The following is a 27,558-nucleotide window of genomic DNA, read 5'->3' as shown; positions in this document are numbered from 1 at the left end:
TCTGTTAGACTTGATCTACACTATTGAAACTATTTGAAAACTAAATTTCATAATTTTTCGGCATCATTTACCTATCAAACGAGTAGTCTAAAAATGAATATATATATATATATATATATATGCTGTTATTGGTGCTATTAAGTTTTCTGCCCTTGGATTAAAAAATGTGCGCTTAGGATGATGTGGGTCCCCTAGGGTTGAGTGGGTGGTTATAATTAGTTGAATAGTATAATCGAAGAGATGAAAATGATAAAAAAGGTAAATCTAATGGCAAAAAATTTGATAGCACCAAATGCTTCGTGCTATCGATATATAGTATCCCAGCCGGACTCTCTCTCTCTCTCTCTCTCTCTCTATATATATCTATATATAAAATTGAACTCCTATACTTGTAAAAGTAGCAAGTCATTAGTGCTTGTAAGTTTTTAGCCCTTGGGTTAAGAGATGTGCTTATATATATATATATATATATATATATATATATATAAAATTGAACTCCTATGCTTGTAAAAGTAGTAAGTCATTAGTGCTTGTAAGTTTTTAGCTCTTGGGTTAAGAGATGTGCTGTTAGGATGATAGTGATCTCTTAGGATTGAGTTGGTAGTTGGTTGAATAGTATGATCAACGGGTAGGAATGATCAAAGGTGTAGACCTAATGGTAAAAAATTTATAAGCACCAACTACTTGGTACTTTTATAAACACCATAGCCTGACTATATATATATATATATATACACACACACACTTGTGCCTTAAATGGGATTATTGGCGGGACAGGTCAGGTCATAATCATGCGACTTCGATTGCTCCACGTTGTATAAAATCAAGGTTTCACAAGTATGTAAAGTTTGTTGAAGATATATTTACCTAATAAAGAGTTTAAACTACGAACTGCGTAAAACATGATTAAAAAAGAAAATATATATAGCTTCCAAATGTATATATATAGATTGGTATCACCAAGTGGAATCACAGGTCCCACATTGACTTTTCGGATGAGAACACTACAAGAAAATCACTTCATACCAACATTTTCTATAAATTTATAGCCTTCGTATACGCTACTTGTTGTTTCCTCTCAGAACAGTTTTTCCACAAAACTTTTTATTTAATAACGGGATAAATAAGAGGAGGAAAATGATCAAACAAATTTGGAGCACGAACGAGCCCAAACAAATTTTTGTCGAAGAACTAAACATGGTCGACTTAGCTCGTAAAAAGCTGTGGAGCTTCTTCATCAGCTTATACAAGTTGCATGACCCAACATTTCGGGTCCGTATTAAGTTCATTAGAACAAGACAGGTCCATGAATTGCAACTTAATTAGCATTAAGTGGACCGTGCAAAAGTTAATTAAAGAAAAATTCTAAGACATTGATGGAGTAACAAAATAACTCCACCTTGTGGCATTTCTAGTTAGTAATTAATACATCCCACATGACGAAGCTAGATATGTGCTTTTGTTATTGCATAGAGAGAAGATCATATAATTTCTAGTTAGTAATACATCCCATAAGTCGAAGCTAGAAGTATATGTGCTTTTGTTTTTGCATAGAGAGAAGACCATATAATTTATATACCATCATATAATTCATATATGAGAAAGAAAACAATAAATTAAGCTAAGACAAATACAAGAAACCAAACTAAGCCAAAGCTTAATGAAGCTTTCATAGCAAAGAAATTCTCTTTACTTGCTCTCTCTCTCACCTATATATATATATATATATATATACACACTATTGGGCTAATGTCATCTTATCATATCCCAGTGAAATGTATTGCACACAAACACTTTTGTAACAGCATAATAATCGACAACACCAACACTCTAAAGCTAACACATGCAACTAATCGCAATCAAATAAAACAATAATCATCATGATCATCATACTATAATATGCAATTAATCCTAGCTAATAAGGCTGACCTTAACGACGACTCCAAGCTTCGATCCGCGATCAACATTCCGCTGCTTTTAAGAACTTGATGAACCTTTCAAAGAGCAACATGGTTGCGTGCGTACGTTTTATGTCATCGGAGGGATCGAGATCGAAAGAAACGAGAGGGTCGATTTGCGTATTTATACCATGTGACATGCACGTGAGGAATGGTGTCACGAAATAAATGTTCTAACAATGACCGGGAGGTTAGACTTAACCAGAATCGAAATTGGCTCCTAGCTAGTGGTGCAAATTGGGCATGATTTGGGTCCGCGATATTGGTTGACCGGTAGCTCATGCCGGTGCCAAATTTTCTCCTGAATCCATTTGGCCTCGTAGCAAGGGAACATGGACTAGGGGGACAAGTACACAACCAAACATTCCAAACGAAGGGTCCCCCAAAATGGGCGATTAGTTGGTTTGCAAATTTAACCACCTTTCAAGGACAAAAATTTATGGTCGCCAGTTTCTTCAATACTTTTTCTTTTAAGAGGTAGATAACACGCTACCCGTTTCGTTTATTTTATTTAGAAATAAACTTGGTTAGAAATGTGAATCAACTAGGATTCGAACTTGGGTCTCGAATAGCAACCTCCAAGCCATTTGCCACTTGCTCTAGAGACGGTCGGTCAGTTTCTTCAATGCTGAGATGGAGAAATTAGGATTTTTGAATTGAGTTTGACATGGAGTGGAGGTGGGATCATATCCTCGATTAGGGGCGGCAATACGATCAAGATACCATTCGATAACATAATTTGAACGCAACAAAAGTTATTGATAGAAAACTCAAAACTCGACGGGGGCGAGGCCGTCTGAATGAAGAACAACCAATATGATACCTTAAACGATCGAAAAACAAATTATTTTAAAACATTCTAAGACAAATTATAGACATTAATTTAGAGCTGTTTGATTGTATAAATATGCTGTTTAACATATCTTTTTCGTTTCGTTTACTCAAAGGTGATGCAATAATTGGCGGATGATCAGCACTCTTCAGTAGCATATAACATACATCCTCCAATTTCTTGAATAAGATAAATTTTCTGGCAGGTAGAATATTTAAGAAGTACTGATCACAGGGGCCTCTCACTGAACAAAAGACAAACCTTTAGTTTCCAATTGCACAAAAAGATGCCAAAATGCTGGTGTGAGATTTGTTTTGTTGATGCGTCAGCAGTTCAGGCAAAACATTACAGCCGACCGTTTGTAGCGGGCAGAATGAAAAGGGGATGACCACTTAGCCCACATTTTTAATATTATCTACTTGGACCAGCTCAATAATCTAATACCCCGCCCTCACAAAATACAATCTTTCCACAACCTCAAATGTGATAAATGAACACCTTTGCATTCAATATTCACATTATGGCTCGTGACTGGGCCTTTTTATGTCAATATTCCTGTACAGCTCATCTGAACCAGGCTATATGTCTGCAGAAAAGATGTGGGCCAAACTTCGCTTTTCGATTTGCTCCTTGAAGGCCCAACAAGCCATCCTTGTCCACCGGAACATATCATAGTGTAATTTTTCTTCTTTTTCTTATGAATAAAACTTGGTCTTTTTTTATTTCTGTGGAAACATATGACTTCATTGCATTTAATTAAAGCATTACAAGATTAACAAATTATGAGCCATGACCAAACTCAAAATGTCTACACGTCTACACCACTTTGAAGAAACAACAACAAACGATGGCATAAATTATGGAACTAAATAGCCTATACTTATAATCAATTACAAAATTGAGGGCCAATGATTTACCGGTAGCTGCGGTAGACCGGAGTGTACATGCAACTCTCCGCGTACTTCACCAGGTCTTCCGGGCGAGGAAGACGAGTCGCCAAACCTTAACCCAAAAGGACAGAAACAAATTGTAAGTTAAGAGCCCAGGCGATAAAAATTTGGTTGCCGTGAAAAGGGAAAAGAAAAAAAGCGGGAGAGGGGGGAAACAAATACCAAGTTCATAAGCCTTAGCAGCAACCTTAGCTGCAATGTGAGCAGATATCTTTCTGATGTTAGTGAAGGGAGGATAGATCAGCCCTTTGTCGAAGTTCTCCTGCGTCACCTCTTGAGCTAACGCCTCGGCTGTTAAAGGGCCAATGAGACAAACAGCTTCATCGATTGTCGAGTTTATGCAAGCATAATAATTTCACTCATTGATTACGAGGAATTTCCAATCATAAACTGCCCAAGCATGTCTTCTAAGATGTTTTGTTGAGTTACAGAACAAAGGGAATAATAATATATATCGGCAACACACGAAGTTGATTTTAAACAATTAACAGATGGCCGCATAAACCTTTGATTTTTAAAATAAGTATATGAACAATCTGATGATATATAATTAAGCGACAAAACCCAACACTTATATCCATCGGTTTTTAGCAATAGTTTGCAGTCACATAAAACTAAATTGAGGGGTGGCCAGAATATATATCCCTAGAACAAAAGAAAATCTAACTAAGCATAGAAGTTTCAAGAACTAGAAGCCAAATCCTAGAGGTAAAATTCTCCTTAAAGTTCACTTACAGGCAGCGAGAAGCATGTCGTCATGGACACGAATGGCTCCAGAGATGACCAGTCCGAGACCGAAACCCGGGAATATGTAGGCATTGTTTGCCTGAAAGAGTGACATGGAAATTAGTCTAAAAGCACCTTAATGAATTTAGCAACCTTCGTGGTCCCCTCCAGAGAATGCAAAGTTCAAACCTGGCCAGACATAATGATCCTTCCCTCATATTCAACAGGATCGAAAGGACTTCCACTAGCAAAGATTGCACGGCCCTGCAAAATAAAAGAGGGTTTCAGCATGAAGCAGTTTGCTAATTAATCTTTTAGTGTGATCCTGAATGTAGCAACATATATATACAAGGGGCTTTTACATGTACATAGCCTTACATTATCATCTATTACACATGCCCTGAAAATAATCTGAATTTTATATATGCTCCCCAAAGGTGCAGTTTCTTACAACAGTTCACTCAATTTAAATTGAGCATTTTGTTAAGTATAAGTGTACATACGTAGGAAACTTAATTTTTGAACAGCTGAAAATTCAGATTTTCCAGGAACATAAATGTAAATATATCATTTTGCAGAGAAATCAAAGTGTGAGTTTCACCTTACTCCAATTGTATGCTTCCTCAGCAGTACATTCAGATTGGGAAGTTGGATTAGATAATGCAAGAATGATAGGTTTCTGCATTTTTTTTTAGTCAAGTCAGTTTCCAGCCAAAAAAGTGATCAAGCTGAAAGGATGGCCTGAAAAATGTATACAATAGTACCTCGTTAAAGGAAGCCATGGCTTCAATAACATCTTTTGTGAAAGTTTTCCCCACTCCAGAAGTTCCGATCAACACAGTTGGTTTGATGGACTACGTGAAACAGCAATATATGAAAATTTTCATTAAAAGATTAAAACTACTTATTGTTAACACTATAGCAACTAAGAAAAAAAAGTAATAACAGGACAAGTCCTGTTGTAAGTCAACAGAATCTCTAGCACTGCAACCTTACACCTACAGAAGCAAATTAGTAAATATAAATCACATTCCTAGCATGCAGCAAGTTAATGGTGTTGGTCTAAGTACCACAGAAAGGACCCTTGCTAGCTTATGCAAGGCGGTACAGAAGCTGGATTCATTCAAGTGGTCAGCAATTCAAAAAACACCAATAGCAGGATGAAGTTATGTATAGTCTCACATGGATATGGGCTATTGACATAAAAAATGAGACATTCTATGGCCCCATAAATGAAATGTTCAATATTTAAACATAAACATGCTGTTAGACCAGTATTACAAATGCACAGAAGTGAGATTCTGATAGTGAATTAGAAAATACAGCAACGAATTGCAAGTAACGAAATTTGCATGAAAATAATGGATAGAAAGGAAAATAATAGGGGTGTTAAGGGACTTCATACATTAACAGCATCTGAGAGGTTTTTAATAGGTTCATGTTCATGTGCCCAAGGTTTCTTGAAATGTTGAAGGGACTCCTTTCTGGAGCTAACAATCAAACCCTGTGAAATAAATAAAAGAAATTAGTTTCATTAAAGAAAGAAGAAAATTGAAACCAGCACTGCATATCCGTATTGCATGATGAAAAATCTTCTTTGTTTGATCCCTATACCTTAGAGTCTACAAGCCAAATCTTCTTGCGACACTCTTCAATGGGAGCGTTTGTCTGGCAGAGTGATAAAAAAATAATAATAATAAATAAATAAATGACATATACTAGTATAACTCCCACAAATGCGATAACCAATTAATACTTATGTTCAAAATGATTTCAGAGCACTCCTCTTAAGAGTAAGGAAGCTCAAGAGTATATTTGCAGCTTGTAGATAAAGGTTGAATACCTGTCTTGCTATCTCGAGAGCGATAAGCTCAGCAATACCAGTTCCAGCCTGCAAAAATTGTGTAAATATAATGGATCAATGACTGGCAAAATTTACAAACCAAATTTTGATATTGGGGATTCAGATTGTTTGAAACAGTTCATCTGCTCAAGCTTCCAAATTTGGACCTGGTCCTGTATCTTCATAATTCATCTTTCAGACCAAAAAAAGTCATCAAATTAAATCTAGGGGCTAAACCAAGCAATCACAAAGCCATGAATGACTAACCTCACCAGCACCAAGGAATAAGTAAGTGTGCTCTGCTAAAGTTCCACCAACCAATTTCAATGCTGCAACTAGCCCAGCGAGAACTACAGAAGCTGTTCCCTGCAGATCATATATTTGCCTTGTAAACAGAAAGAAGTAAAAAAACACCCATAATTTAAGGGAACAATGAGTTCAACAAATACTAAGAGCAAATAGGGAATTAGAACAAGAACACCTTACCTGGATGTCATCATTGAAAACGAGATGTGTCTTGCAATATCTTGCCAGCAAATCGAATGCATTATGATTAGCAAAGTCTTCAAACTGCAGAAATATACAAACTTAAATAGTTAAAAGCCACTAAGAATTTTGATAAGAGGTATTTTTGACACTCAACTACAAAAGTAAATAAATGTCTTCACCATGACTGACCTGAATAAGGACTTTCTCGCCATAGTTCTGCTTAACAGCACACATGAACTCATGCAATAAGTCCGCATATTCCTATTCAAAATATAAGTTCCACATTTATCACTTCAAATGAAATTTGACTGGAAGCAATATCTGCAAGTTTACCAAGTTATAAACTACCTTGCCAGTAGCACGCTTCTGCCTTAGCCCGATGTAGAATTCATCATTGAGCAGCTGCTCATTATTTGTCCCCACGTCAATTGTGATGGGAAGGCACTGTAATAAAAAAACAGCAGGAATAATACCAAAATTTTAGTGTCAGATTCTGGTGTTTTCATCTAACAGGTGACAGCATATATACGTATACACCAAATAATTGCAATTGCAATTGCAAAAGAAATAGTATATAAGACAAATTTCTGCTCGATTAAAAGCACAAGATCTAAAACACTCACAGCAGACGGACGAATTCCTCCGAGGGCAGTATATAGAGAAAGCTTGCCCACCGGAATCCCCATTCCCTAAGCAGTGCAATCAAAATTTCAGTCTAAATCAACAGAACATCCAGAAAATATGCCGAATTCTGATTCAGATATTTCACCTGGCAACCAAGATCTCCAAGCCCCAAAATGCGCTCACCATCAGTGACGACAATAACTTGAATCCTCTTCTCAGGCCAGTTCTTTAGCACCTCAAGAATCTTCCCCCTGCATTATCCATTGCTCGAAATGAGAAGTGACATCGATGGCATGTAAAGCAATGGAACAGATCAAGAACACACTTCTCTTTCAAACTTATATATAGACCCTGCGGACGCCTGAAAATGCTACCATATTTTTGGCAAGCCTCACCGACTGTTGGAGTGTAAACGACAGGGAGCAACTCCTCGACATTGTCAATCAGAAGCTTGTAGAAAAGCCTTTCGTTCATTTCCTGTAGGAAATGTAACATTCAATTGCCAACCATTAACAATCATTACCAACTAGATCTCTGTAAAACTCCAGTGCAAGGCACTGGCATAACAAAGGGGAAGGACAAAGGCGGTTGATTACCTGGAGATCCATCATCGCCATATATCGCTGCAAGGGGACCTTATACTGGCGAAGATTGTGCATAAGCTTCTTTTCCTAAGAAACAGAGGCAAGCATAACGTGTACGTAAATACAAATTACCGCATAATGGATAGAAGTTTCTACAAGAGTTAAATGAATACAAACCTGGAGCTTCTGAGAGACAACAACCGGAGGCAAGAGGCCTCGCAAGTAGTGGGCATCTCTCTCCTTTTCGTTGAAAGCAAGGCCCTTGTTGTGATGCGGATCCCTCAATAAATTGTAACCACTGAGGAAGAAGGGCAATAAAAACATGCTCTTTACTAGATTTGCTAAATGAAATAATTGAACAGCATTATAAGATTCATTACAGCTGATCCAACGAAATATTGCCAAACACTATGACCGGTATAAGATCAGAATCTGATGAACTGTGGCTTCATTCGGGAACAGATCTATAAGACAAAGCAAAACTTTCCCCAATTTTTTTTTTTAAGAAAATTACTCTTAACTAAAAATGGTTTGGAGGTATACGAAATAATTAGAAGGCCGAGTGGTTCACATTTTGGACAACAACCAACTGAACTGATGCAGTAAACATTGCTACGAAACCACACCAAAGGGCAAAAAATAATAAAAGGATAAATAGTAAATTAATTCTAAAATTGACGAAACAAACAAAGACGAATAACTTAATAAATTACATAATAATCCGATCGTGTCTTACAAGAATAACTTAAAATTGCCCACCAAAAAAAAGCACCTGTCACTATAAACCCTTGTACAGACACAATCGAATATTCGGAAAAGGGGCAATAATGGAGCTCCACGTGGTAAACAACATTAGGGCTAAAAATAATAAAATTGGAAACGGAACTAACCATACTCGATCCAGAAACTAGATCTAAAAAAAACTGAAACAAAATCAACAACAGATCCGATCTCGCGTTTCTCGACTCAAATCGGCAATGCCGCACGATAATCGATTCGGAAAATTAGATCTAGCGAAGAGGAACAGGATCAAACGATCGAATCGAAAGCGGGAGGGTTTGGGGGCAATGGGATCCGAACCTGGCGACGGAGAGGGTCCAGGGTGTGACGAGTTGCTCCTCGGTGGCGCGATCCTCGCCGTAGGCGTCCTCGACGCCGCCCCCCACGGTGCTCTTCGGATCCATCAGGGCCTCCACCTCCTCCTGCGTCGTCGTCGTCGTCGTCTTCGTCTCCGTCTCCATGACCACCCCCCTCCTCGAAACCCCGCAGCGCACCACCGCCGGTAACCTCACCGCCGCAGCTCTTCTCCTCTGCGATCGACACAACCTGTTGCTCTCTTTCGAGCTCTACGCGAAATGGAAAGCGAAGAGAACGCAACAAACACAACACACAAAGGCCCCCTTTTTATACCGATTATTTTGGGATTAATTCCGAGAAATAATAAATAATAACAATAATAATTTGTACAGAAATAAAGGAAATATAAAATATAAAATATAAAATAAAAGGAGAGGAAGCGTTAAAGGCGGGGCGAGGAGGCACGCGTGTGGAGCAATGAGAAAAGATCGGTGGGGTTATGAATGATGTTATGTTATGTTATGTTATTATTATTTGGGGAAATTATTTGAGATAATTAAGATGAAATTGATTTAATTCCAGGGAGTAAATTATAATTTTACGAGAGAAAAGGGGGGGGAAAGAGAGAGGAGAGAGAGAGAGTCTCTCGGGGATGTGTCTTATGGTTTTATGGGAGAGAAAGGAGGAGGGGTGGTGGGTCTCTCTTTCTCTCTCTCTCTCTCTCTCTCTTCCCTGGTTCTCCCAAATGGAGAGAGAAGAGGAGGATTATAGGAGAGAGGGACAGGGGAACCTGGAAGAGAACTGTAGAACACGTGTCACCTTTGGATGCCACGTGACTGGCAGATTAGTGCCTGGACCTGGTCCACCACATCATCCGTGCACTTTGCACACTTCATAGAACAGCCAAATTAATTTCTCGCAGCTATCGCTGGTCGTCTTCCGCGTGAGTGATAAAAAATTTAATAATTTGGTATTCAAAATTTAAAATTTAAAGCCTAATTATTTTATATTTTTAACTGAATTTATTTTAAAAAAATATACGAAGTGAATAACAAATTATTTTTCTCTCAAAAAAATATTTTTGCTAGTTATTTTTATAGTGCCAATTAAAGAAAACCTTTAAAATTTTTATATGCTAAAATTATATTAAGGTTTCTCTATAATCTATAATTAAGTGATCTTATTATTAGTTGAAAGATTTTATTATTGAATTATCTTTATTTATGAAAAACTGATTTTGTCTTTTAGAAATAAAGTAAAATAGTAGTACTAATCAATTTTTTTCTGACATTATTGAAGAATCTATGTCTTTTCTTATTTATTTCAACAAACTCTTAGAGGTAAATTATATACATATATATATATATATATTCAAAACCAAATGCCTCGGCTCATAGCTGACGTGGTGGAACTGGTCCATTCAGTGATTCCTCTTGAGTGGGCCCTATGAGTCGGTGTGAATGGTGGGTGCGGTAGCTTTGGGTGTTAATGCGCCCCGTAGTTTTCCCCGTAAGCGGCGACTGGGGGAGGTTCATCCATGTTTACACTTTTACACGAAAGCGAAGGACAAAGAGCAACAACAAGATCCGAATCCCAAGATATTAACGCCAACTCCCAACCGTCCGATGCGGTGTTCTGGAAAGTTATGAATTATTGCCTGCACCTGGTGCACACACACTCCCCGTACGCTGCACCCATTTTTCTACCGGTGATTTCCTAAAACCAGGGCATTTAACATAAAAAATCAACGCAAGATTAAAATTCATATTTCTTTTAGTACAACAAACATTATAAAATTATTATAAAACACATTTAATAAATTAGATTATAACCTTTAATTGTTGAATTTTAATAATTTATAATATACATCCATCTTTTACATTTCGGACTAGAATATTTGATAATAAATTATTCTATACAAAACATGTGATGTGTGGATTCATAAAAAGTAGCATTTTAATTCTTAAATAAATATGGTAGAATTACACATCTCACCTATAAAATAATTTAATAGATACACAAAATAAAAGTTCCGTACGTATATAAAAATATTAAACAGCATGAAAACTTATTTATATTTCTTCTGAAATCTGAATGGCATAGGATACTTTTGGTGAGTAAATAATTTTATTTTATTTTGGGATCTTATGAATGCGGTGTACGGGGTGTACGGGAACACGGGGTGCATGAGACAACAAACTCCGGTGCTTTTGTACGACTCGGACTAATTCGTCGGTCACGTGGGAAACGCGTGCACGCGGCGACAGGTAACCCAACCCGCGCACGCTTCTTGGAGCAGCGTGCACGCATCGCCTGTGTCGTCCCGAACAGGAAAACACGCCCACTATACACGTGTCGACATATCACTTGCTGAATTGCACGGAGAGAGATGGAAAAATAAGCGACCATTTCAAAATCAATATATCACCTCCTAGCGGGTGTTGAGAGACCATTTCAAAATAGCAATGGTCGAAAAATATTTGCACGTTTTTACGGACTAATAATAATGTAGAGTTAAATATTTGTAGAGCTTTTGTACTTTTCTGATCTTACAAGTTGATGTTTATGTATCTTATTTACAAAAAAAAAACACTTCAAATTTTGATTTATATACACTGCACTTTAATTTTTCAAGTCCAAAAAATTTAAATTTATAATAAAATAGATCATTTATTTTATTTAAATTTAATTTAAGAAAGTGAGAGATCTTATAAAAGCAATAAAGTAATCAACCGGTTGAAAAAAATATTATTTTATAAGCAACAATGCTTACCGACCGTCCCTAAAGCAAATGACAAAGGACTTGCTAGTTGGTATCCGAGACCCAAATTCGAATCCTATTTGATTCACATTTTCGGTTAAGTTTATTTCTAAATGAAGTAAACGAAGCAGGTAGCGTGCTACCTATCTCTCAAAAAAAAAAAAAAAAAAAAAAAAAAGCTCGGAGACTATGTCATCTAAAATAAATAAAATGTACAAAGACGTCCTTGCAAGATAAAGATAGTACAGGGGTCATCCATATATATTTATTAGATCACATGGAAATGCTGGGGGAATTTGTTGGGAGAATTGTGTTGGGGTTGTACCTAACCCCTCTTTAAATAAGGGGGAAGCGTGGACACACTGTGGCCACCAATGATGGTACACACAAGATGCTGTTTTAGTTGAGACCATTCAATAACATTTATTAAGAGTTGAGCTAAAATACTATGGGTAGTAAACGAATCGTTTTACTACCGATTTATTTTCGATGATAGAGCTTCCAAATTGACGATCGGCTTCGTTAAATATGATCTAAATCATTTAAACTACCTAGAAATCAAATTTCACGCACTTTCGATATTGTTCTTTTATCCATCAAATGAACAGAAAAATGAATGGCTGAAAATAAATACTCTTTAAAAAATGATGATAGGAATCTTGTAATCAAGATCAAGAGTATAGATCTTGTTTTAAATAGTTTAAAGAATTTTCTAACAAAAATTTAATTGATTTGGATATCTTTAGGCCATTAAACGAGAAAACGTCTCTTATCGACCATTAAAATTACAAATTTTAAAACCCTTTAATCATTAGACAAATGATATCGAAAAGATTTGAAATTTGATTTCTAAATATTTCAAGTGGTATAAATCATGCTCAACAGAGCCGGTCGTCAATTTGGAAGTTCTATCAACTCCATTTATTAATATATAAAATTTATCTGAATTGTAAATTATTTTGAATCAGTTATTACCGGTGACTAACTCAAATCAGATAAAAAGTAAAATCAAAATTTAGGTAGCTTACTCAAAATAGTTTATAGTGCGAATAAACTCTGAATGCATTTATCTATTTAGTACTATTGAGCATAGTTGGCTAAAACTTCTGATTAATATCTGCGGTTGTAAGTGCGAAATTTAGTTACTTTATATTTTTAGATAAATTTATTTATAAAAATTAAATAAAACTTGAAATTTTTTAATGTTCTGATTACGCCGTCTATGGTCAAAAACAATTCGCGTATTGAAAAATTATTAACAAGTTAGCTAGATGCGATTATTTCATATCATTTCCACCGTTCTTTCCTCCTCAAATTATTATTTGAACTACATAATGTAAGCTTTTAAACTCTAATTCAATCACATTATAACATTTCAAATATCGGCGAGAACAAATACGATCCGAAAACTGTTAAATACCACCATAAATTAAATGAAAAACAACCATACTTTAATGGCTTCTTTTTTTTTTTGGTTCTAGTTTGATTGGATTGTGGAGTTAAAGTTGCTGGTCCAGCAACGTAAGCCCCCGTTTGGTTCGGGATTAAGAAAAAATAGTTATTCCAGGAATAGGGTTAAGTTTAGGATTAAAATGGTGTTAAAATTTTTTTATGTTTGGTTGGAGGTTGGAGTTAGTCTAGGATAATGAAAAAAAATGTTTGGTTGGAATAGGTGGGATAAAAAGATAATAATTGATAAAAAAGAAAAATGTGAGAGCTCGGAATGCGTGCGGGGTTAAAGTTGGGAGGGGGAGTGGGGTTAATGATTGATAAAGAAGAAAAAAGTGAGAGCTCGGGATACGTGCGGGATTAAAGTTGGGAGGGGAAGTGGGGTTAGTAAACCCCACTAATCTGATTTGGGATGGGTTTACTAATCCCATTCCAAAAGAATGATGTTTGGATATAAATTGGAGGTTAAGGGGTTATTCCACCCCTTAACCCCGCAACCAAACGGTGGCTAAAGCACTCCACGATCATGAAACGCGCACACAACAAATTTGATGCAAATGAGCCACGGTTTTATTGGTCGTGGTGAACGAGCCCATAGGAACCACACAAATCACGTGGCCTACGAGAGCACATTGGCTACAATTATTTTCCCAATTGTTTTAAATGCTTTTAGATCCGATTCAATGAGTATGATAATGACTCATAACTCTTTCCGCGTCCATCATAACTCCCCTCCTTTAACTCGAAATAAAGACTCTTATAACCAACAAAAGTGTCTCGAGATTTGCGTGATTGCTTTAAGATTCGGACGCTGCAGTACTGATATTCCAGAATGAAAGGGATTGGGCGGCGCGAATTAGGTTACGACTTTTCTCGATGGACCACATTTCGTCGTCTCGTAGCCGAGAACAGTATTGCAAAAGTTCAATTGTGCTCGTGCCAAGACTAACGGTGCGTCTGAGCGTTTGAATTGACGAATCTTTAGATCCAATATAATTTAAGTACAGTAATATTTAAATTTTTCTAACATATGATTATTTTTTTAATATTTATTTTGATATAATTCGTACGGTCTAAAAATTGAATTCACTTATTTTTCTGTTTGTTTTTTTGTGTAATTTGATGCCGGTAAAATTAGTTTTTTTAATTTTATTATTTATTTTGATGTAAGTAAGTTAATTCCGTTGTTTTCAAAATATAGTGGTAAATTTAATTATTCCTATAAAATTCTTCTATGAGTAATGCTTTACTGAAAAAATGAGCAATGCTTCTATACTTAAATTTTCTGATCAAACGGTCCATATGTTACTTAGACTATTGCTTGTCAACCATTTTCCACCATACTGATTATTCGATACGTCAAATCGGTGCCATCTCAAAGTTTTTCACCGATTAATTCAGAAAAAAACATTACCTACATCGGCTGTCAAGAAACCTCATGCGCCGCATCTTTTTTTTTTTTTTTTTTTTAGAGATAGATAACACGCTATCCGATTCGTTTATTTTATTTAGAAATAAACTTTAGCTGGAAATGTGAATCAATTAGGATTTGAACTTGGGTCTCGGGTATCAACCACCAAGTCCTTTGTCACTTGCTCTAGAGACGGTCGGTCTCATGCACCGCATATTAATCTAACTATAGTGAGGGCTTTAAAAAATAGAGTTGAATTTATGAAATTTCCTCTATAATATTTTTTTCTCATTCATTAATTTCAAATTAAAATAAAGTTATCAATATGCACATATAATATTTAAGAAATTTTTTATATATAAAACCTACAAATTTTGAAAATCCATTGTCTTGACGACAGATATTTGAAAAACCACCGCCATGTAAAAGTAATATTATTTGGTTCTAAAGAAAATATGTGTTCAAAATTAATAATTTAATATAAACAAACATTCTAGACGTGGTAAAATATATTTACTAAATTAAACTTTAATTTTAATTAAATCTAGCTAATAGGGATTTTAAACATATATATTAGTGCATAAAATAAATAGATGCACCTGATACAACAATAATTATTGTACCTAAAATTATTACCACAACTAACAGGATGATTTTTAAAATTTCAAAAGTGTTAATCTTTAATGATGAAAAGATGGAAATTGCTTTTTTTTTTTTATGACTTTCTAATTTTGACAACTCAGTACAGAAGCATTTTCCTCCAAATATATTTATTCTAAATTTTTTAATCTGACACTATAATATTTAGGTTTTATTTGGAGGAGCTGAAAGATTATGATTTCTACAGTAAAAAATACGGTAGAAAAAAAAAATACAGATCTATTTATTTTTTACAATCTTATCAATATATATATATATATATATATATATATATATATATATATATATATATATATTTTCGACCTTTTCTTACCATCTAGTGTATGTTCCGCTTGTCTCTTCTTATTTTCTCACCAACCGTTGCCACGTGAAAATAACAACAATAAAAACTACAGTAAGTAAATAAACAAATAAATAAATAAATAAATAAGAATATTATGGATTCTTTTTCAAATAAAGACAAAAGGGGATCGAGATGTTGCCGGTGGATTTGGTATTGTGCATATCGTCGCTTTTGTTATTACATCCGAATCTTAAAATGGATAAACGGGCTTCGCATTAAACGAGAAAATTCGTGGAATTTTGTTGTGAAGTTACCTAAATTCTTCGGATCATTCTATACATATATATATATATTCTATAGTGTCCGATTTTTCCAAAATTGTTTAGAGTTGTTATCGATATTTAGATATTGATAATAAAAATGATGAGAAAGATTGAGAGCGTCGATCATCTTTTTTTACACTGTATATGTTTATTGTAGGTTTTTGTTATTGTCGTCCCTTGATTGGATCCAGGTACTTGTTTTTTTGAGAGATAAATAGCACGCTAACTGTTTTGTTTATTTCATTTATAAATAAACTTAGCTGGAAATGTGAATCAACTAGAATTCGAACTTAGGTCTCGGGTACCAACTACCAAGTCCTTTGTCACTTGCTTTAGGGACGGTCGGTGGGTCCAGGTACTTGTTGGCACGGACAATGTTAGAGCTCTTTGGATGAGCCTAGCAACGGAAAAGGAACGCCGAGTTCTCGGCCATGGGATTTGTCATTTAGTGGGTTGTTCGTGGTTGGTATGGACGGAAAGAAACAAGGATAGCATGCACGGATCCCTTGAGTATAGGGCGATGGTGCATAGAGGTTTCATGAGGAACTGGGCTAGAGTTTTGCAAATCTTGGATCTGCTTTTGTATTTGTACTTTATTTCTTGTTTGCGGTTTTTTTTTTTTTTTTTTGTTATTTCTTTTGCTCTTTTGCCTCGACTTTTTGGAGGCTTAGTTGTTTCACTTTTGTAGCTAAATTTATTTTTATAATGAATGAAACTAGTAGTGTGTTATGTTTCGCTTAAAAAAATGATGAGAAAAATTGCAATCACTACAACAAGAACCATAGTCTGCCAGAGATACTCTGACTAAAAAAATTTAAATGTATCGTTTATACTTCCGCATTTAGTTAATACTTTTTATATAATTCTTGAAACTATAAATTTATTAAATAATTAATTAGCTTAATTCGGCCGTTTATCTTGGGCCGAATTTGGATGGATAAGTCTCAATTGCTTTTTGGGCCAGAATTGGAGAACTTTTAGGATCCGAGGTTTCGGCCCACCTATTCAGAATGGGCCGAAAGGTCAGGCGAGTAAGCTACTTAAATTAAATTATTTAATTTATGTAGCTTACTTAAACTGTGGAAAAATTCGAAGAAAAATTAATGTTCTTTCAAAAAATTCTATATTTTGTGGAAAAATAAAATGTTCGTTTTCCAAAACAAATTTAAAAAATAAAAATTATATTTTTTTATAAAATATGAACATGTTTAAAAAATATTATTTTTTAGAACTAAATAGTCTGAAAACTAAAAAAATTGCCAAGGCATTTTTTTTTTTTTTCAAACTTTTCCAGATAACCAAATTAACAACGAATCAATGCCGAAATCGTAAATCGAGATTGGCTTATTTAAAAGTTGGTGCCCACACAAAAAACAAGTCACGATCAAACCATTTTTGAGATCAAACTATGTTACACAGTATAAAGATCTAGGGTTCCATTCATTTTACTTTTTCTATTTTATCAATTCTCGACAACATTTCGCCATGGGCGAAATTTTATCTACGGAACTTTAATTTATTTTAGTTAAGTTACTTAACATTAATTATATTATTAATCCATTAAATTAAACTCTAAATATTGTTACTCTCTTGAAGAAATTATGCAACATTCGATTCATTCAAATTAGTAATAATTTATTTCTTTAAACCAAAAATAGAAAAAATGTTAATTTAGTAATTTAAGTAATTGGAATAAATAAAAATCTGGCTCATAATTGAACCTTCCGATGATCAACGGCTGTGATTTTCCCTTCCAACCAATCAACGCCTCCGTGGGCTACAATTTTTGGCAATACATAACAAAAATTCCACGGAGTATTCATTTCTCTCTCCTCTAACCCAAATGACGTCTAGGTTCATCAACCCGCAAAAACCTCCCCTTTTTAATTTTAATTTTTATTTTTTTCTCGAACCTTCCTCCATCTCCAGCAAATTTCTCACCATCGGAAGAAGTAGAAGCAGGAGAGCAGTGGAAATTACGAAAATGCCCTCCGGGCTCTTCGTGGAGTCGACGCTCCCCCAGCAAAGGGTCGTCGAGGGGATCCGGTTCCCGGCCGTGCTCACCCCGGCCGAACCGGTCGACCTCGACCAGTTCGCGGCCGCGGTGGGGGCCGAAAAAGCCCGGCTCGAGTCGCTGCTCCGGTCGAGCGGGGCGATCATTCTCCGCGGGTTTCCGGTCCGGAGCGCGGTCGACTTCGACCGGGCCGTGGGCGCTTTCGGGTACGCGGAGCTCCCCTACGTGGGCGGCGCCGCCCCGCGCACCAACGTGGTGGGCCGGGTCTTCACCGCCAACGAGTCCCCCCCGGACCAGAAGATCCCCTTCCACCACGAGATGGCCCAGGTTCATTTCTCTCCGTTGGAACGTTTTACTACTAGTTTTACTAATTATCCGATCCGATGTGGGACTATTCATAAGGAGTAAGTAAATTTTTTATGTGTGTTTTTGAATTTAGGTTCCGGAGTTCCCATCCAAGCTGTTCTTCTTCTGCGAGGAGGAGCCCAAAAGTGGTGGTGAGACACCCATCGTATTGAGCCATTACATCTATAAGAGGATGAAGGGGAAATTCCCAGAGTTTGTGGAGAAACTGGAGCAGCAGGGGCTAATTTACACAAGAGTTTTAGGGGAAGGAGATGATCCGTCTTCGCCGATCGGCCGCGGGTGGCAGTCCACATTCCTCACCAATGACAAAGCTGTGGCTGAGCAAAGGTCTGCTTTCATTTTCCATATATTCGCATCGCACTAGATCCGATATCAGTAGCTAATCTTGCTTTATCTTACGGTTTAAGCCACCCCCATTGTAGCAGGTACTTGTGTGTGATATATATAGTTGGATAATTATGTTTTAGAGTCTGCTTGACCCGACCGGAGCTTGTGCACAAGTGATGATTGATTCTGAGTCTGACTCGGAGTTCAGTTCAAAGCTTTAAGATTCTCTCGCGCTGGTTGACTAGCGATCGTCAGAGATATCGAAATTTACGTGCATTAATTTGACTGGCTCGAACATTCTAGATATCAAGTGATCAAAGTGCATTTCTTGCAATCAAGCAGTAATTTTTCTGAGAGATTTTCGTGCAATATGCCTCTTGCTGTCGATTATCTGTTAGTTTTGTTCCATCTCCTGTGATCTAAATTTACTACTATAGCGAGTTCAAGAACAGTTAAATTTTGAACATTCTTCCTCGCCGATGTACTAGGGCTGCGCGACTTGGTATGAAGTTGGAATGGTTGGACGACGGAGTGAAAACAATAATGGGTCCGATACCCGCTGTTAAGTTCGACGAGAGCAGGGGAAGGAAGATATGGTTTAACAGCATGGTAGCTGCGTACACTGGATGGAAGGACGCCCGAAACGATCCTCTCAAGGCTGTTACTTTCGGAGACGGGTCGCCGTTGCCGTCGGACATCATCGACGAATGCCTAAAAATCCTCGAAGAGGAGTGTGTTGCTGTTCCTTGGAAGCAGGGCGATGTACTTTTAGTGGATAATTTGGCCGTTCTGCATTCTAGGCGGTCGTTTGAACCTCCTCGGCGTATTCTTGCTTCGCTTTGTAAATAGAGGATTCTTACGCTTTTGCGAGTTTTAGAGACAGCAAGAAGCTATCTTTATGTATATGTTGGCGGATCAAAGCATGAATCTGCACCCCTTTTTATTTACGAGTATCACAATTTGAGTAATGTAAAGCTCAAACGCAGCAACTATTCCTACTGTTTATCTGGTTTAATAATGTCAGTATCTTAGCAGAATAACATAGTTTCTGATAGTTCAGAATCTCAATGTTGGTGTCTGTTCCTTTTAGCAAGAATAGTGTAATGTAAAGCTCAATGCACCAATTATTTCTACTGTTTATCTGGTTTAATAATGTCAGTATCTTTGCAGAATAATATAGTTTCTAATAGTTCAGAATCTCAATGTTGGTGTCTGCTCCTTTTGTTCTTCGCGAGTGCCTTTAAACACCAATCTTGCATTTCCGGCAAAATTCATGACAAGTGGATTGATCATCGATTGATAGAAATGTTCTAAAATTCAAATACGTAAATCATGCGTATGTGCTGCCGAAGAATGGTGTATATATAGTATCGTTATTATACGAAATACTAATTGAAATTCTTATGAGCAATATCGGAAAGAGAAAAAAAAAAAAAAGCATGCCTAAGTAAAAGTGTAGAACTTACAAAAGCACATCTGATTTGTTCAAGGTGCTTCTCATATTCATAACAAGCAGCTTTGCTACAAATTGATGTAGAAAATGATCACCAATATTATAATCAATGAAAACAATCAGAAAAAATAAAATTGGTGAAAGAAAAAAAAAAGGAAAATTACTAGCACATAATGCCGAGGTGTCAATTAATTAAGATCGATCATGAAATAAATGTGCCTGCAGAGAAAAATTGCCACGCTAAAAGAACACAAGAACAAGGAGATAAAAGCACCCTCCGAACCCATCCCGGGGTTTTGCCACCTATAATTTTTGCAATACAATTTACTCCTATTGTAAAGTATATGGCACATATCATAAGTAGTATCAAATCAAGAGCAAATTAACTGCCTATTTGGCTCCACCTTTGTTTCTACATTCAACTACATTATTCTCAATATATGGTGTTTGTCGACCTGAGAAAAAAAACTCTGATGCTTGTGCTGCAGCAGGAAAAAAGAAATAAATGTAACTTCCTAAAATAGAAGCTCTACGTAGGACTTATTTCCTAGTGAGACATATCTAACGCTAATAGGCAAAGCAGAATTAGGCCGAAAAACATACAGTTTATTTTTCGATGAGATCATTGAAAATATATCTTAATTGACTTATTACGATATGTGAATCGCAATTCGATATACGAAAATAAACAGAATATTTTTTATTATGGTACTTTCTCATGACATGTAAATATGTAATGTATTCTCCTTACGATCCTGAAGGAATCTTAAACTTCTACTAAAAAGATAATGTCTTAAAGCAAATATAATTAGAATTTTTTCTTAACACATTATTTAGCTAACACTTTTATTGAGCAACACGATGTTCTAACAGCTAGTCAAATATAATAAGAATTTTTTTATAAATATATTATTTAGAGAACATTTTATTCAGCAACACTATATTTTACCGTAAGTTCAAACAAGCCACAAGATAACACTATATTCTACCGTAAGTTCAAACAAGCCATAAGATAACATAAATTAGAGAAGAAAAAAAAAACAAGTAGACTGATAAACTCATATTAAAAAATATATATAGAGGCGAACAAAATATAGAGACAATAAGTTGCATCAAATATTTTATTTCCACTAAAAGCACCAAATCTACATAAGAGAATGAACTTAAAATTGAACCCAAAAAGAAAAGGGAGAGAGAGAAGTTAGCATATATCATGTTTTCAGTTGCCTGGCTCCATCCTGTTTGCCCAAAGATGTATATATATAAAGTCTGGTTATGGTGCTTTAAAAACACTAAGTTTTTGATACTTATAAGTTTTTTGCCATTAAATTTATCATTTTAATCATTTTCATACATTAGATCATATTATCCAATCAACCACTCACTCAATTCTAGGGGACCACCATCATCATATCCGCACATCCTTTAATTTAAGAATCGAGAACCTATAAACACTAATAACTTGATATTTTTAAAAATATAAGAACTCAATTCATATATATATATATATATATATATATATATATATATATATATATATATATATATATATATATATATATATATAAAATTGGGCTATACTACTTTTAGAAGACCAACTCCCTTAGTGCTTCTAGGTTTCTAGTCCTTGGATCTACTTCTTGATTACTAATATCGCTTAGATCAAACACTATTTCACCTACCACGACCTACCACCATCATTCCAACCTTACATTTCTCCATTCAATGACTAAAAACTCAAAAACATCACTCTCTTGGTACTTCTGAGAGTATTTTAGCTCAACTCTCTATAAATATAATTAGGTTACTATACTATTAATAGCACAAAGTTATAGGTATTATTAGGTTTTCGGTTGTTGAATGAAGGAATGTATGGTAAGAAGATAGTGATCTCTGGAGTTGAGCAGATTGTTGATTGAATAGTATGATCTAATGGATTTAAATGATCAAAATGTTAGATCTAAAAGCGAAAAACTTAGTACATAGTACCAAACGCCTGGTGCTAATAAATAACATAATAGCTAGACTCTGTATATATACACACACCTTGCATGGAGATCTACGTTCATGGCGGATGGGTGAGGGAGAAGGGGAGGGAAAGGTGGTGGGTCTCCATTAATGATGGGGAAGAGGAGGAGGAGGAGGAGGAGGAGGAAGAAGAGAAGCAAAGAAGGGGTAAAAGGAGGAAGCTTGAAGTTTTTTTTCTTTTGTTAGATTTATTTTTGTTATAATAATATTTACTATGTTCTGGGGTGTCGTTCCCGATTCCTCAGGAGGGAGAAAGCGAGGCCTTGAAGGATGCATTCATTTGTTTCAGACTCTTGGCCCTTATTTTCTTTTTATTTCCTAAATTGCCATTTCTTTTTTTTTTGAAATTTTTTGAATATTTCTACTGTAAAATTCAGATCTGGATCTCAATGAACAGAACACTAATCAACTATTCTAAATAGTGATTAAATTTTTCTCTTTTATAATTTAAAACTTGTAGATCACATTTTTTATTATTTCGACTTGTTTTTTTCATTTTTAACTTTACATACTTTAACGTTATAAGTTTTACATATATATATATATATATATATATATATTACTGGTAAAATGACCTTCTCATTTTATGTGAAATGAACTAAAATAAGTGATTAATATTACCGGTAAAGAGTAAATATTATTTTATTTAAGTTTGTTTTTTCTTTCCTCCGAGATGTAAAGAATAAAATATATGAAAATTTTGGTACTAAATTATTCAATTGAATACATGAACCAAGTAGATTGGAACAATACTTAAGTATATTTTACCTTCTTCCAGTTACCCCCTTATTTCATCTAAATAATAATAATCGCGATACATTTAAATGGTCTAACTTCAATTGTGTAGTTAATTATACATATAACTTATACCCAATATACCTTGCACACACTATTCATGACTTTTTTCTTTTTTTTTTGTATTGGTTTCTTCGAGGCTCAAATACATGGATTCTAGGTTTTTAATTACCCGATATTTATTATTTACTCGGGCATCTAACTAAAATTTCATCTTTGAGTTAAATCTGATCGTTGAGGCTTAATATACATGGATTCTAAATTTTTAATTACCCAATATTTATTATTTACTCCTGCATCTAACTAAAATTTAATCTTTGACTTAAATCATTGTATGGTTCCACAAAAGATCAATCTTATCCATAAACGACAAATTAAAGTTGTATCATCTCGTTTGAACAGTACTAGCATGTGCATGATGCACGTATCGATCGATCTCAAGAAGCAACAAGAGTTAATATGAATATCATATTTACTATATATCTTTAAATAAACTTTGTTTTAGGAAACATGCCACCTAATTTGTTGGAGTAAAAACTTTTAAAAAGTTTATTTATCTCTTCATTGTACGGATGCTTCATGAACCACCAATTTAAAGAAATTGGCCATGGATTCTCCAAACAAATTCTTTTTGTCGTCGACGAAGAAGCATACGTATTATTGGGTAAATTTCTAAAATTTAGTCACAAGAAGTGTACAAGCGCCTATGTGGCTCGATATTCTATCCTAGTTTTAGCTTTAATAAAAAGCATATCATTATTATTTATAAGCAATTAATTAATAACAACTATTTTTCGCAATCGTACACGCATGACCTGTAGAAACTTGGAAAATTCTCAACTAAATGTTGTGAAGGTTCTTTCCTAGAATTAATTATTTGAATTTACGGGTTTTATTCACTATGGGGGCGTTTTGTTCTTCAAAAAAATAATTTCAGAAAATAGTTTTACGACTGAATAAATATTTTCTAACAAAAAGTAGTTTTTCTACAGTACTTTTTTTTTTTTTCGAGATTTTATGGAATAATCTTCTTTTTCTACCCGTATATTTTTATAGATTTGAGTGAACTTTCGCATTAGCCCAATAAAATGAGATGCAGAGTTAGGGAAGGACGAGCGAGCACGGTTTTTTGTTGTTTTGCTAATCCTGCAGCTGTGAATGAGTTAAAGAATCTCACGTGCTCGCTTTGCATTATTATTTTATTATTATTATAGTACAATTTCAATGGGATAAATCAAATTTAAATGCTTTGAGTTTTCCCACAAAGAATCACATATAGGCTGTTAATATGTGGTGAATCTACGTGGCATCTTAGTTGTACGAAGAGCCAATTAAAACCTTCTAAATCGCATATAGTGATGTACTAATAGCATATAAAAATGACCTCTGTGGCGCACACAATAAAGACAAAATGATTATGTGTAAATTTTATCTTGATTGTTAGGATTGATACTTCTTATGATATGTGCTATATATTTTACAATAGGAGTAAATTGTATAACAAAAATTATTTGTGGCAAAACCCCTGGATGGGTTCAGAAAGAGGCTGCTTTTATCTCCTTGTTATTGTGTTCTTTATTTCATGATCTGAAGTAATTGGCACCTCGGCATTATGTGCTAGTAATTTTTTTTTTTTTTCCTTTCACCAAATTTTATTTTTCTGATTGTTTTCATTGATTATAATATTGGCGATCATTTTCTACATCAATTTGTAGTAAAGCTGCTTGTTATGAATATGAGAAGCACCTCGAACAAATCAGATTTCTTTTTTAAGTTTTACTTAGGCATGCTTTTTTCTTTTTTTTTTTTTCTTTCCGATATTGCTCATAAAAATTTCAATTAGGATTTCATATAATAACGATACTTTGATAAGTTCTATATATATGCCTTTCTTCGGCAGCGCATAAGCATGATTTACGTATTTATTAGCAGGCTTCTGCATCTTCTCAGCATTACGAATTTTAGAACATTTCTATCCATCGATGATCAATCCACTTGTAATGAATCCTGCAAGAAATACAAGATTGATGTTTGAAGATGCTTGCGGAGAACAATATAAACTTGCCAAGAGGAGCAGACACCAACATTGAGAGATTCTGAACTATCAGAAACTATGATATCCTGCAAAGATACTGACATTATTAAACAAGATAAACAGTAGGAATAATTGCTGCATTTGAGCTTTACACTACTCTAATTGCGATTCCTGTGAATAAAAAGGTTTGATTCGGCAACATATACATAAGATAGCTTCTTGCTAAAAGGAACAGACACCAACATTGAGATTCTGAACTATCAGAAACTATGATATCCTGCAAAGATACTGACATTATTAAACCAGATAAACAGTAGGAATAGTTGCTGCATTTGGCTTTACATTACACTATTCTTGCTAAAAGGAACAGACACCAACATTGAGATTCTGAACTATCAGAAACTATGTTATTCTGCTAAGATACTGACATTATTAAACCAGATAAACAGTAGGAATAGTTGCTGCATTTGAGCTTTACATTACTCTAATTGCGATACTCGTGAATCAAAAGGGGTACAGCTTCATGGTTTGATCCGGCAACATATACATAAGATAGCTTCTTGCGGTCTCTAAAACTCGCAAACGCGTATAAAAAGAGCAAAGAGCAACCCTCTATTTACAAAGCGAAGCAAGAATACGGCGAGGAGGTTCAAACGACCGCCTAGAATGCAGAACGGCCAAATTATCCACTAAAAGTACGTCGCCCTGCTTCCAAGGAACAGCAACACACTCCTCTTCGAGGATTTTTAGGCATTCGTCGATGATGTCATCATCCGACAGCAACGGCGACCCGTCTCCGAAAGTAACAGCCTTGAGAGGATCATTTCGGGTGTCCTGCCATCCAGGAGTGAACGCAGCAACTATGCTGTTAAACCATATCTTCCTTCCCCTGCTTTCGTCGAACTTAACAGCGGGTATCGGACCCATTATTGTTTTCACTCCGTCGTCCAACCATTCCAACTTCATACCTTGTCGCGCAGCCCTAGTACGTCGGCGAGGCAAAATGTTTAAGTTTTCAACATTTAACTGTTATCGAACTCGCTATACTAGTAAATTCGGAACTAACAGTTAATCGACAGCAAGAAGCATATTGCACGAAAATCTCTCAGAAAAATTGCTACTGAATTGCAAGGAATGCACTTTGATCACTTGATGTCTAGAATGTTAAAGCCAGTCAAATTAATGCACGTAAATTTCGATATCTCTGACGATCGCTAGTCAACCAGCGCGAGAGAATCTTAAAGCTTTGAACTGAACTCCGAGTCAGACTCAGAATCATCAAATTATCATAAAAACATAATTATCCAACTATATCACACACAAGTACCTGCTACAATGGTGGCTTAAACTGTAAGATAAAGCAAAATGAGCTTACTGATATCGGATCTAATGCGATGCAAATCTACGGAAAATGAAAGCAGACCTTTGCTCAGCCACAGCTTTGTCATTGGTGAGGAATGTGGACTGCCACCCGCAGCCGATCGGCGAAGACGGATCATCTCCTTCCCCTAAAACTCTTGTGTAAATTAGCCCCTGCTGCTCCAGTTTCTCCACAAACTCTGGGAATTTCCCCTTCATCCTCTTATAGATGTAATGGCTCAATACGATGGGTGTCTCACCACCACTTTTGGGCTCCTCCTCGCAGAAGAAGAACAGCTTGGATGGGAACTCCAGAACCTAAATTCAGAAACACACATAAATAAAGGAAAGACATGGTAACATTGGCTCAGAAAATTTACTTACTACTCATGAATAGTCCCACATCGGATCGGATCGGATCGGATAATTAGTAAAACTAGTAAAACATTCCAATCGAGAGAAACGAACATGGGCCATCTCGTGGTGGAAGGGGATCTTCCGGTCCGGGGGGGCATCGTTGGCGGTGAAGACCCGGCCCACCACGTTGGTGCGCGGGGCGGCGCCGCCCACGTAGGGGAGCTCCGCGTACCCGAACGCGCCCACCGCCCGGTCGAAGTCGACCGCGCTCCGAACCGGAAACCCGCGGAGAAGGATCGCCCCACTCGACCGGAGCAGCGACTCGAGCCGGGCTTTTTCGGCCCCCACCGCGGCCGCGAACCGGTCGAGGTCGACCGCTTCGGCCGGGGTGAGCACGGCCGGGAACCGGACCCCGTCGACGACCCTTTGCTGGGGGAGCGTCGACTCCACGAAGAACCCCGAGGCCATATTCGTAATTTCCGGTGCTCTCCTGCTCCTGCTTCTTCCGATGGTGAGAAATTTGAGGGAGATGGAGGAAGGTTCGAGAAAAAAATTAAAATTAAAATAAAAAAGGGAAGGTTTTTGTGGGTGTGATGAACCTAGACGTCATTTGGTTTAGAGGAGAGAGAAATGAATATTCCGTGGAATTTTTGTTATGTATGGCCAAAAATTGTAGCCCCACGGAGGCGTTGATTGGTTGGAAGGGAAAATTACAGCCGTTGATCATTGGAGGGTTCAATTATGTAATGGATTTTTATTTATTTCAATTACTTTTGGTTTAAAGAAATAAATTATTTAATGGAAAATTAATATAATTAATTAACGTTAAGTACCTTAACTAAAATAAATTAAAG

At 35.9% G+C, this 27,558-nt stretch overlaps 3 protein-coding genes across 3 annotated transcripts; 1 reads left to right on the top strand and 2 right to left on the bottom strand.

The window, feature by feature from the left end:
* Positions 3,149-9,594, bottom strand: LOC109716082 (NADP-dependent malic enzyme-like). The gene is made up of 19 exons (XM_020241392.1): positions 9,087-9,594; positions 8,184-8,304; positions 8,019-8,093; positions 7,748-7,899; positions 7,568-7,673; positions 7,422-7,487; positions 7,147-7,242; positions 6,988-7,059; positions 6,796-6,879; positions 6,577-6,675; positions 6,310-6,357; positions 6,081-6,134; positions 5,872-5,970; positions 5,231-5,320; positions 5,068-5,145; positions 4,656-4,730; positions 4,476-4,566; positions 3,903-4,031; positions 3,149-3,792 (listed from the first exon to the last, which is right to left on the bottom strand). Exons 1-19 carry the CDS (start codon positions 9,245-9,247, stop codon positions 3,704-3,706), a joined length of 1,785 nt encoding a protein of 594 aa, XP_020096981.1. The 5' UTR covers positions 9,248-9,594; the 3' UTR covers positions 3,149-3,703.
* On the top strand, positions 17,791-19,827 carry LOC109716083 (clavaminate synthase-like protein At3g21360). The gene is made up of 3 exons (XM_020241393.1): positions 17,791-18,311; positions 18,424-18,677; positions 19,166-19,827. Exons 1-3 carry the CDS (start codon positions 17,814-17,816, stop codon positions 19,524-19,526), a joined length of 1,113 nt encoding a protein of 370 aa, XP_020096982.1. The 5' UTR covers positions 17,791-17,813; the 3' UTR covers positions 19,527-19,827.
* Positions 25,368-27,305, bottom strand: LOC109716725 (clavaminate synthase-like protein At3g21360). The gene is made up of 3 exons (XM_020242279.1): positions 26,816-27,305; positions 26,412-26,665; positions 25,368-25,970 (listed from the first exon to the last, which is right to left on the bottom strand). The coding sequence occupies exons 1-3, from the start codon at positions 27,170-27,172 to the stop codon at positions 25,601-25,603; spliced, it is 981 nt and encodes a 326-aa protein (XP_020097868.1). The 5' UTR covers positions 27,173-27,305; the 3' UTR covers positions 25,368-25,600.

This window comes from Ananas comosus, linkage group 10 (genome assembly GCF_001540865.1).
Source record: "Ananas comosus cultivar F153 linkage group 10, ASM154086v1, whole genome shotgun sequence".
NCBI classification, from domain to species: domain Eukaryota; kingdom Viridiplantae; phylum Streptophyta; class Magnoliopsida; order Poales; family Bromeliaceae; genus Ananas; species Ananas comosus.
This window is presented reverse-complemented; position numbering and strand designations above follow the sequence as displayed.